This window comes from Artemia sp. Qi Xiang Cuo, chromosome 2 (genome assembly GCF_049724085.1).
Source record: "Artemia sp. Qi Xiang Cuo chromosome 2, ASM4972408v1, whole genome shotgun sequence".
Classification (NCBI taxonomy): Eukaryota; Metazoa; Arthropoda; class Branchiopoda; order Anostraca; family Artemiidae; genus Artemia; species Artemia sp. Qi Xiang Cuo.
In genome coordinates, this window is record NC_142795.1 from 36,245,802 (window position 1) to 36,258,609 (window position 12,808).

At 34.8% G+C, this 12,808-nt stretch overlaps 1 protein-coding gene across 1 annotated transcript; it reads left to right on the forward strand.

The window, feature by feature from the left end:
• Nucleotides 1-2,305: 2,305 nt before the first annotated feature.
• Nucleotides 2,306-10,646, forward strand: LOC148955183 (toll-like receptor Tollo). Its single transcript, XM_089100665.1, has 2 exons — nt 2,306-4,501; nt 9,448-10,646. The coding sequence occupies exons 1-2, from the start codon at nt 2,366-2,368 to the stop codon at nt 10,168-10,170; spliced, it is 2,859 nt and encodes a 952-aa protein (XP_088956791.1). The 5' UTR covers nt 2,306-2,365; the 3' UTR covers nt 10,171-10,646.
• The last annotated feature ends 2,162 nt before the right edge of the window (nt 10,647-12,808 follow it).

A 12,808-nucleotide genomic window follows, 5' to 3' on the forward strand; every position in this document is an offset into this window, starting at 1 on the left:
TTTATGAAACACTAGGTACAAAAATATGAAGAGAAACTAATGCAGGGACAAGGGGCAAAGATTCAAAATTAAGTAGTAAATAAGACGAATGGAAAATCTAAGAAATAATAGGAGTAGTAATCTTTAATCTCTATTGGTTTGGGGCGAGGCATGGATCAAAAGCCCTCCCCACTTATGTATGTGCCCAACTAGATGGCTCTACACCAAAGCGTGGTCCTAATTTTGCAAATATTTTGTTACATCGTGAACGTTTATTCTTGTGGGTGAAAACCTCCTGGGATGTCCAATAGTTCAATATGTCTGGCAGCATCAGAAGCATGATGCAGAGTTATGGGAAGGATGAAGGGCAATGGTACTGAGTATAACTCAAATGTCGTAAGTATTTACAGCAACTAGTTTGCCGAAACTCAGCAAGTCTATACGCTAGTTCATAGTACTCCAGTTTTACGCTCACTGTTGCCAGTTCTATAGTTTTGCTATAGATTTGGCGTTTTCCATTCCTGATTCCTGTTTTTTATAAAAATTCCTAACAATTCTACACTACAGTATTGATAAGTCAAACATGGTGACCTTGAGCTAAACATTTTCCTTCTAAATCTAGGCTTAGGCACCTTAGGAGTCAGCGGACTTTTACTTGGGTTCATTCAAAACTAATACCCAAGTTCCCCACTTATTAATAATTACCCGTTCCGATTTTATTAACCATTTCAAATAGCTTGCTTTTAAATCAATTAACAGTATTCATTGATGGTCTCAATAATATTCCAAAAAACAAACTGGAAACACTGCTTTTACTTTTTAGACTAAGCAAAACAGTTCAGAGAATGATGTTTCCAAATATAAAATTTTGAATTTAGAAGTATGCTCTTTGGATTGCTATCTAAGGTCCATGTTTCTAGAAGGTATTAACCACTAGAATTACAACAAATATAACACGTATTGCTGATCCCTTTATGGTAGTGTAGCAGAGGCAATTTAGGGATCAAGTCTGCCTAAAACTTTTTACTTTTGTATCCTAAAACTTTTGTATCCTAAAACTTTTGTATCCTCTATCTTTTTAGCATTTTGCATGTTTATGCATTTTGTCACACCGCAACACCCTTCCCTTCCCACAAAAAAAAATAATCGGAGTACGTAAATAACTTATATTATAATATGTCGTAAAACGGCAAAATGAAAATTTTTCTACTATTGAACCCCATCTTCCCTCAAGAATTACACTGGTGAAACAGACAAAAAATCTTATAAAAGACAACACAGGTTTGTTTAAAACTGGGTAAACAGATCAAAGAAACATGCAGGGACGACGGCATCTGTTTCTGGGGCTAGGGAATAAATTAATCATAACCCCCAAGACGCATTACTAATAAAATATAGAAAAAATACACACAAGCTTATAATAAACCTACCATAGTTAAGCAACTACGGTGGCACTTTAAAAGTAACGTCAGAAATCAATTACGGTATCCATATCAAAATAAATGAAATTTAAAAAAAAATTTTCTCACGCCAGGCATGTTATTTATAAACTAAAATTTTGGGTAGCAGCCAAAAATCATTTAGAGGGCTAAGGTTGTCGGGCCCTTGTCTCTCCGAGAACTCTCAGGGCTCTTACCAGTTCTCTGTAATTTGATAGATGTGTTATATAATTCTTCTTTTGCTTAGTTTCATCCAGATTTAGGCTTTCAGAAAGGTTTCCTCTCCACAAAATAAATTGTTTCGTTACGTTTATAATACCCCTTCAAGTTTTGATGTCTTTCTCCGACACCCCTCACTTTTGACTTCAGACAGAACATGAGGGTGGTGATTGAATATATTATTTGTGAAAAAAGTTATAGTGAAATGGAATATTTAGAATGTTAAGTCTAATGTAGAGGCCGAAACCGAAATGTGACCTAGTCAAATTTAGTATTCACTAGCTTACTTTTTTTAGCCAAATTTTATTCTTTGGAGAACCTGAAAAATTTCTGAGGAAAAGGTGTGAAAATGTTTGTATACATAAATACTGAAATAAATATTTATAAATATTTACAATAATACTGAAATAAATATTTAAATACTTATTCCAAGCCATTGGCGACTAGACGCATTCCAGTCCATGCCACTTCCAGTTCACGGTCTAAGGGCAGCATTCTAAGAAGATTATGAAGTATTGATGTTTTTGTTTTCTTGTTTATTTAGTATTAGATCCCAATATAGAGTTCAAAATTTGAAACGTTCCTTGTTAAAAGTTTTGCTGCTCCGCGAGTTCCTCTTCGCCTCTATCAGATGTTTCAAAGCTTGAGGAATCCAGTATTGTTTCCAATCAGTTAAGGCTGAGCTGTCGGCTATGCAATAAGATTCATGGTGAAATATTTTCGTTACAATGTTCGTATTTGCATTAGTATTTTTGCTGTTTGGATACGGACAGTGTCAGTGTACTTGGAGTGCATATACGTCTGAGCTTGATAATTTTGGAGATTTGAAATTAATTTGTGAGGTTGAAAAACTACAAGAAGTCAGTAATATTGTCACGAGAGACTTAATAAACAATCCGTCATTTTCAGAGAGGACAGTCTCCTTATTTGTGGTATGTGGCTCCAGTTTTCCTTCTATGCAAAGTGCTGTGAGTGATTTTTCCTTAAAGAGGCTTTCGAGACTTAGTGATGTAACTATTCATGGATGTCAAATTAATAACCTACAACAGGACTTCTTCAAATTTTTGAAGACTTCAGGCATAAAGTCCTTAAACTTGTCTATAAATGACATTCGAAACATAGAAAATTTCGCCTTTGAAACATTCCCTGATCTTGAAGTTCTTGCTCTTGACAATAACGAATTGACTAGCGTTGAAAAAGAGGTATTTAAACATCTCACAAGGTTGACGACTTTAAGCTTATCAAACAACAAATTGGGAAACATTGACATAGGTGCTTTTGACAAATTAATTAGTTTGCAAATACTAAATGTTGACAATAATGAGCTAGTAGATATAAATGGAGTGTTTAATGGAGTGGTAAATTTGCGCTCACTCACTCTCTCTCAAAACCGAATATCATTGTTTGACTTTTCTTTTTTGCCTAAGAATCTTGAACAGCTTGATATTCGCCGAAATGAAATTAGTGAAATTGGAAACTACTTTGAGCTGCAAGGTCAACTGATCCTGAAATCCCTCGACATGAGTTTCAATTTAATCCAGTCAATCAAGGATTTGAATGTGCCTAACCAAGTGCAAAACTTGATTTTGAACCATAATCGGATAAGTGAAGTGGCTCAAAACACTTTTGTAGGGAAGTTAAATTTAACGAGAATCGATTTGACGTGGAATCAACTTAAACATCTGGACATCAGCTCATTTTGGCTAAGCCCGTTAGTACATTCTAAGCCGCGTCTTTACCTTGGAAATAATCCTTTAGTATGTGATTGTTCTCTTGAATGGCTTCCAAGACTTATTAATTCGGCAACCTCTCAACCAGAATTAGTGGATGCAAGTGACGTAGAATGTGAACTAGTAGACAATCAGGGCACACGACCTCTCCTTGAAATGCGAAAGGATGAATTTCTCTGCTCTTATGAATCCCATTGCTTCGCACTCTGTCACTGTTGTGACTTCGATGCTTGTGATTGCGAGATGGCTTGTCCAGCTGGGTGTAATTGTTATCATGATAATGCATGGGCTAATAATTATGTACAATGCTCGAATACAGGCTCATCAGTCCTTCCGGCTAATGTACCGATGGACGTTACACATTTAGCTCTTGATGGTAATCAATACTCTCAGATGAAAAGTCATAGCTTCATAGGAAGGAAAAACCTAAAATCGTTATTTTTAAATTCGAGTCAAATAAATAATCTTCAGAATAGAACATTTCACGGACTAGCCAATTTAGAAATTCTTCATCTTGAAGATAATTTTCTGAAGAAAATATATTCATGGGACTTCGAATCTCTAGAGAGTCTGAGGGAAATTTATTTACAAAACAATCAAATTCAAACAATTTTCCCAGAAGCATTTTCTCACATCAGAAATTTGCAGATACTTAATCTAGTCGGTAACGAATTAACCAATTTACCAGATAATATTTTTATATCTAATCAAAAGTTAGAAATTCTATCTCTAAATGAAAATCCATGGACCTGCGGATGTAATTTGGCAATGACGCTGAAAAGCTGGACAGACAATTCACCCTTAAAATTAGAACAGTCCTCCCTTATCTTTTGTACCAATGAGCTAGGGCTGTTTCAGAGTATGTTAGCCTTAACAGAAATTTGTGATTCTGGCGAAGCTTTGGTTATTTATTCTGCACCCTCAATGCCAAATTTGGTACCTATAACAATAGCTATAGTACTGACAGTTGTACTTTTTGCCCTAATGATAGCTGTATTCGTCGTAATACGCCGAAGGGCGGTAAAAGGGTGGCTGGTTAGTCGCTGGGCAGCTGAAAAGCAAGACTTCAAGAAGTCAAAGATGTTTGACCTTTGTGTTTGCTACAGTATGAAAGATGAGCCTTTCGTTACACAGGTAAGGAACTAAAACACTAGTTAAACTGCTTTGGCTAATTGTGAATATGCCTAAGAATCAATAAACTCTGTTGTCACCAATGCCATTGACCATGCTGAGTTAAATGATATTTCTTGGCTCCCTACCTAAGAGCTTTTATGTCTAGTGGTTTCTTATCACATAATAACCATATCTAATTATCAATACTTGGTCCATCACAGTGGTACTAATATGTATTTTGGGAGTTGGGTATCAAAGCGGTTATTATCTCTCATAAATAATTAGCCAGGTGGTTATACTATCTCTCAGTAGCGCCTGCCGCTTCCTTCTCAGCGTGGCTCTCCTTTTTATTCTTTTTTCACGGTTTTGGTCCCTCCAATTTTTTAATTGACTCCTGCTATTTTGGATAACATAAAAAGATAAATTTTAAGAACATCCGTTAGCAGAACAGTCTACCTAATCGAAAGCGCAATTTAAAAATTAACCTGCGAGGTTATGGATCTTTGACTGATATATCTTTTAGTCTTTTATCTGTCTTAAAACTAATCAATGATCTCGGGGCTTCAGCACAGGGGTAAATTTTACCTGCAAGTACGTAATACGATGATAAATTTAAGCCTTTGTGTTGATTAAAAGGGAATCATATGAATAGTTCTCCTCGAAAGAAATTAATGGTCTAGTCCTATAAGCTCAAAGGGTACTTGTTTATTATATAAAACACACTCGAGAAGTAAAGCTTGGTGACAAGAAAATATGTTGAAAATAGAATACTTTATTAGCAAAATTGTGAATGTCATTTGTGAATGATTAAATTTGGAGCTTCGGCGTCGGCTGACCGTCTCAAAGACAAAGAAAAGTCCATTTTTAACGCGATTATTGTCCTAGTACATTTTAGTTCATTACTAAATAAAAAAACAAATTTATTTAACTGAAAGTAAGAAACGACGTTAAAACTTAAAACGAACAGAAATTATTCCCTATATGAAAGGGGCTGTCCCCTCCTCAACGCCTCGCTCTTTACGCTAACGTTTTTTATTGTCAAAAAAATAGAGTTGTGAGAAAGTCAAACTTTAGCGTAAAGAGCGAGGTGTTGAGGAGGGGACAGCCCCTTTCATATACGGAAAAAAATTCTATTCGTTTCAAGTTTTAACGTCGTTCCTTACTTTCAGCTAAAAAAATTGTTTTTTTATTTAATTTTTGAACGTTTTTGAATTGTTTGAATTAATGCAGGTTTTGATTTTGGCTCACCGTACATGAATAATTAAAACAAAATTTGCATATTAATTTTACTTTTATTTGGTTAAATGGCTTTCTCGAAACTTGTTTAATTTTATTTACGAACGGTTTTATTAGTAATAAATATACGTAACTTAATACCTTGCTCTTTAAGCTAAAGTTTGAATTTTGTTCCAATTTTCTAAAAATGACCGCTTAATCCCAAAGGCCGTTAATTAGAATAAATAGCTCTTATGAAAGTACTAAAAATATATTTGGCTTAAAGAGCGAGGTATTGACTAGGGGATGAACCCAATCATATACGTAATATTTACTGTTTTTTTAAGTTCTGATGCTGCTCCTTACTTTCAGTTGAAAAACTTGTTTTTTTTATTTAATTTCTGATCTTTTTTTAAATAATGCTGGTAAATCCGCCCCCCCCCCTTCACAAAAATGTCCCTTCCCCCATGAAAACTTCTTTCATGGAAAGATCCTCCCAAATAACCCCCGACCCACCCACCCCCCACTACCAGAAAAAATCCCCCCAGAAAACGTCTGTATACTTCCCGATAACCAATACTACATGTTAACATTGGGTAAAGTTCATAGCTTTCAGCCCTCCCCCTGGGGACTTCGGGCGGTTAAGTCATCCTAAAAGACATAGTTATCATATTTTAGACCATGCTGAACAAAATGGCTATCTCAAAATTTTGATCGGGTGACTTCAGAAAAAAATGAGCGTGGGAGGGGGGCCTAGTTCCCCTCAATTTTTTGGTCATTTAAAAAGGGCTCTAGAACTTCTAATTTTCGTTCCAATGAGCCCTCCCACGATATTCTAGGACCACTGGGTCGATACGATCACCCCTGGGAAAAAAAACAAACAAACAAATAAACACGCATCCGTGATCTAACCAATACTATATGTTAACATTGGGTAATGTTCATAACTTTCAGCCCTCTCCCTGGGGACTTCGGGCGGTTAAGTCATCCTAAAAGACATAGTTATCATATTTTAGACCATGCTGAATAAAATGGATATCTCAAAATTTTGATCGGGTGACTTCGGAAAAAAATGAGCGTGGGAGGGGGCCTAGTTCCCCTCCATTTTTTCGGTCACTTAAAAAGGGCTCTAGAACTTCTAATTTCCGTTCCAATGAGCCCTACCAAGATATTCTAGGACCATTGGGTCGGTACGATCTCCCCTGGGGAAAAAAGCAAAAAAAAAAATAAATAAATAAACACACATCCGTGATCTTTCTTCTGGCAAAACATGCAAAATTCCACATTTTTGTAGATAGGAGCCTGACACCTCTACAATAGGGTTCTCTGATACGCTGAATATGATGGTGTGATTTTCATCAAGGTTCTATATTTTTTAGGGGGTCTTTCCCCCTTTTTTCGAAAATCAGCCAACTTTTCTCAGGCGCGTAACTTTTGATGGGCAGAACTAAAATTGATGAAACTTATATATTTAAATTCAGCATTAACCATATTTTGACCATAGCATTTTCACCATATTTTGTTTTTCTTTTCATTAGGTTAAATAGGTTTGGTTAAGTTACGTATTTAATATCTGCTATGCTTTACAATGCTTTACTTGACTTCTTATCGCGTTTACAATATTTAAAATGTTGTTTTTGTGGTTTAAGGGGGGGGGGTACCTAGGTTAGGTTACGTATTTAATATATGCTATGCTTTACCCCCCCCCCCCCCTCCGCTAATGTGCTAAAATATAATCCAAATTTCTATCTAAATTATTATATATTCATCCTATTTTGTTTTATTTCATTAGTATTATCCAAACTTGACTTCTTTCGTGTGTTATATATAATGCATAAGTACCGAAAATTCTACCAAATATTCGAGCAAAGGGGGTATTTTTTACCTGTAAGTGCTTAATACGATAATAAAGTTAAGCCTTTGTGTTTATTAAAAGGAAAACGTATGAATAGTTCTCCTCGAAGGAAATTAAGTGACATTTTCTATTCCTATTATCTCAAACGTATTTTTGCTACCAAACTCAAAATATAATTGGTTTTAAATGAATAAAATTACTTTTTTGCGTTCTATTGCAGAGCTTCTCTGTTTTTCCTCTGGGTATGGTTAATTAGGGAAGTATGCATAACTTTGTTTCGGAGAGAGGGAGGGGACAATGAATCTTGTCCTTTTCCTTCCAAAGAAAGGGACGAAATTGGAAACCAACGATCCCATGAAATTCTGATTTTTTTAACTAGATAAGCATACTTTTTCTTACTTTTATCTTCAATTTCTTATTAGTTTTCACCTGGGATGTCAGTTTTCAGGTCGAATGAAAGCATGGCTGTTCGTAGATATACAATTTTTACTATAGATTGCCCTCTTCCTCTGTCCTATGGATAAAAAAAACCCACTAAAATGAAGGAAACCAGGAAAAATTCCATATTAGAAATGTCTGTTTATTCCAAGTTCAATACTACACAGAAATTTTAACCTATGGTCGAAATCTGTATTTCTATGGAAATACAAGCTTTTAATCTATATGAAAACTGACACCTATTGAAAACCATAAGGTAATTAAATAAAAAGGTAAGAAACATGTTTTTATTCACCTCACGTATAAATATTCTTGTTTATTCTTCATTACTAAAACCAGAGAAGCGACTAAACCTATAGTCAAAATTAGTATATCCTGAGTTAGTATATCATGAGTTTACTTACTCGTGAGTGAGTAAGTAAAAAAGAAAAACAAAAACAGTATCGTAACAGAAAGCCGCTTGAGGTCCACACAAAAGCTGTTTCCGTTCCCTGGCTATGAAGGCTTGCCACTCCAAGAGTGCTTTGAGACAAATAGGTTTGAACCGTATTTTTCCCAAGAAAAAAAAAATTGGACTAGAAAGTTTTTCAAGAGCTTGACCAGAATAGGGGCTCACAGTCTTAGACCAGGATTTACCATCCTTTTTGTTGATATTCACCCCTATGTGTAGGTTACAACATATTTTCTAAAACAATTCTTTTATTATATATTCTATTAGGTTTTAAAATTATTTTTACCTATGTCTAGAATGACTCCTCGAAAGTCTTTCTCGCACCCCTGTTTGGGAATCTTTGCCTTAGAATAATTACTTATCAAGAGATTTTATTTTCTTTCTTCTTTCTATAACGATTAGCCAGATTGTTATTGCTTTGACAAAGTTACCTGCTTAAAGTCTAAGGGACCATTCGAAAGCAAGCTATCTCTGCTTTTGCATGTACATAGTCCTTGTAAATTCAGTAATTTCTTACAACCAATTATCAACTATATATCTTTTCCTTTGGCACCCAACAGCCTGTCCTTCCAGTAAACTAAATTCTTGTCATACAAACTTGCTAAAGAAAGCGGGAAGATGGAATCATAAGAAGAAAAAAAACTGAATTTGTCTTCTATAAGACAAATAGAATTTAAAAAGAATAATAAGCGCTGGCCCTTCGATTAAACAAAATGTTTTGTTTTTTTTTATAGTAAGTTACAGCTGCGAAATATATATCTTTAAGAAAGTTAATTATCACTCTGTCCAAGTTAATTTGGTTGGAGTATATTAGGAGAGGATGTTGGCTATTAGAGAATAGAATGGGGAATCTAAGAACTTCTATATTTGAACAAAATTTGATCCTTCCGAGTTTCAAAACTTAATTCCAGCTTAGTCTAGAAAGTTTCTTTTCCTTTTTTACGAATTAGTTTGAAAGCCAAGATTTAAAATTTTTGATAATATGCTAACTACGAGATTCTTTTTCAGATGTTTTGTCCAGTACTTGAAAATGGAGAGCAGCGCGGTAAAATCTATATGCAACACCGAGATGGAGGAGCTTCTCCAGAGCAAAATCTCCACATTGCAGCAGCGTCATCCAGTAAAATACTCATCATTGGTTCTAATGCTTTCCTTAAAACAGAGTGGGATCGGCCCGAAACTAGAAAAGCCATTTCTTCAGCGATGTTAGTTGCTCCGACGGTAATAGTTCTGCTAGATGACGGTGTCGATACTGAACTAAATAAAACAATTAAAAATTCTACCGTTCTCGTGTGGGGTAGTGATAGATTTTGGCCAATGCTGATTAAACTCTCACCTCCTTCAAATGATCTTAGAAAAGCAATTTTTGTTCAAAAAGAGCCGTGTCACTCAGGAGCGCATATGACTTGTAATCTCCAATATCCTAGTTCCATGAGACACTTTTCTGTAACGCCAAATCAGGATTGCAACACTTTGTGTATTCATCCCCAGAGCACTGAACATGTGTACATGAGCATTGATGAGCCAGTATACCATTGTGTTCACAATAATCCGCATAACAGTTTTAATAGGAACTACACAATGCGGTCTGATTATAGAGATCACGTTTGTGAACAGTTTTGCTGTGTCGTTACTGAAACTATGCCTCGACACCCAGGTCAAAAGTTAATAACGAATCCACAAATAATCAGTTATACATCTGATGGAAAATTTCCTGCTTACATTGTGTGATTATTGCGATTGTGTCAATTCATCTATATTTTCGGTACCTACGGATGCTTTTTATAGCAATAAGATTTAGTTTGTTTAGTAAAGTGCCCTCTGTAATCTGTGATAATATTTAAAGCCGTTATTTTTGTCTTCGATTCTGCTCAATGCTTAAGCTAGTTTACAGTAAAAGTTGACTTCTGAGACAATTTTCCTCGATGTTCTAACAAGTAGTGTCCTATTATGATAAATAAAAAAATATACAAAATTGAAAGCTCAGCCATAGCAATTAAGAACGTTCTATTTCAATTTCTTAATTAGTTTACATTGTAAGCTTGCCAATTAGTACGATACAGCGCTAATTTGAAAAAAAATTCCAAACCCCATTGGGAATAGTATCCACTTGCATTCTAGTCAATTTTTAGGCATAATGGTTCTGTAATATTTGTATTTACGATTTGTACTTTTCTTTTTCTATTTGCCATTAAACGTACATATTATTTATGTGTTTTTGTTTGTTTTTAAGATAAACTACTACTGCGATTATCAAGAATTTTAATTTATTTACTTTTCTTTTAGGGCCTATATATAGTATATTGGCAGGGTAGTTGCTGACGACACCGACCAGTTGAAAAAAGGTTAAACTTATATAAAGCAATTTATATATATATATATATATATATATATATATATATATATATATATATATATATATATATATATATATATATTAAAGTTAAGGTTAGGTTAATATAGGTTAGGTTAAATTTGGTTATAAATATCAGAAATGGGCTAAAAACCTAGCCTAATCAAACCTAACCTATCCTAACCTTTCATCATCAAAGCTTGCTTTAAACTGAAAAAGTTGACTGGCGACGGTGACTAAATCCAAGGAGAAAAAAGCTATTTCGGACATTCACCGATGAATGTCGACATTCACGAATTTCGGACATTCACGGTAACATAAACACATATAGGGTGATACATATACATCAGCCATGTAAAATTACACCAGATCTATTTCAATACACCAGCCGGTCGTTAAGATCAGGTCGTTACGCACCAGTGTTTCGGCTAGCAACATGTCTTTGGGGGAAATTATCAGTAACGAAAAAAAAAATGCAATTTTTAACTTGAGGCACATATGTGAAAAAATATTCATTTAGATTGAATAACTTCGTATCTTTCAGTTTTCCTGAGATTTATCTTTGATCCCTAAGATTCCTAATGTTCCTAAGGTCCTAATGTTCCTAAGGTCCCTATTCCTAAGATTGGAGTAAAACTTTAGATTTTTTTTATTCTCGGACTTTTCTTTTGTACTCAAAACCACAAAATTTGGCAAAGTGCTTAAGTTCGGCCACTGCTTTACTGAAACCATTTTAAAGTACATAGATAATCCTTAATTGCATGTTTGTTTGTTTTTTTGTCTGCCAATTGCCTTTCAAAACTTCAAATGAAAATTTTATTGTTTAAGCAGATACGAATAAATAAATAACTTGAATGTCGAAGCATTTTGATAACAACAAAACAAGATTGTATTTTAAATTGTTTTTCTTTTTGAGCATTCGTTCTTGAAGAATAAAAAAAAACTTCAGCATAATGAGTGAGGGCTGTAGAGGGTGGATACCCCCTCAGGTATATTCTAAATTCTGTTCATTTCAATATCTAGAGCTGTTTTTTCCAAATTAGTTGAGATTTTTTTTTTTATTTAGTCACTATATTTTTTATATTACATTCAGAGTTATCTTAAATATAAGGGGGTTGCTACCCTACTGAATCCTCCAAACTTTACAGTAAAGCTTAACGTCTGTATAGCAATACACCGAGAAAAATATTTCATTAAATCGTATTTACTTTCAAAATGTAACATATTTTTTTTTTTGTAGGATGAGATAGGTTCTCGTAGTCGCATCTATTCACGAAAATGTGGTGTGGGGCAAGGACCTCTGTCAATTTTTTTAAAATGAAGAATAAAAAGGGTGCTTTCTAAGTCTAGTGAAAAGGGGTGGAATTTTTCTATTTTTCTAATTGGAAACAAAAATAAGTTTTCAAAATTTAGGAGGGGGGAATTACCCCGCCCCCAAGATCCCTTCACCTGATACCTTTACCTAGATTCCAACTGCTTCGTTGACACTTGCGTTCATTTATTTTTATCGTAATGCTGATATTGAAGACCAACAATTTTCGTTGAAAATTACCGCTTCCAGAATAAAAACCATATTCCCCCCTCCTTAGCACACTAGACAAGTATGGCTCTGTAATGTAGGTGCTTCGGGAGACGGAGGATTTACTAGACGTTTCCAGAGGAACTGTGTACGGATTGTTTTGAGTAACCGTTTGACTGACGGTATTTCAAACAGTAAGCTGTACGAAAATGAGGTTTTATCCCGGTTTCTAGGGCTATCAATTTAGAAAAAAATAAACTATTTCAACTAAAATTAAGGAGCAACATTACAGCTTAACACGAACAGAAATTATAACGCATACGTGGGGGCTTGCCCCTTCATAAATCCCTCACTTGTCACGGTAAATCTCTAGTATTTTATAAAAGCTTCTCGTTCCAATTACCTCCTTGTCTTTCGGGAGTCGTGTTAAGGAAATTTTAGCGTAAAGAGCGAGGTATTGAGGAGGGGCAGCCCCCTTCATTTGCGGAATAATTTCC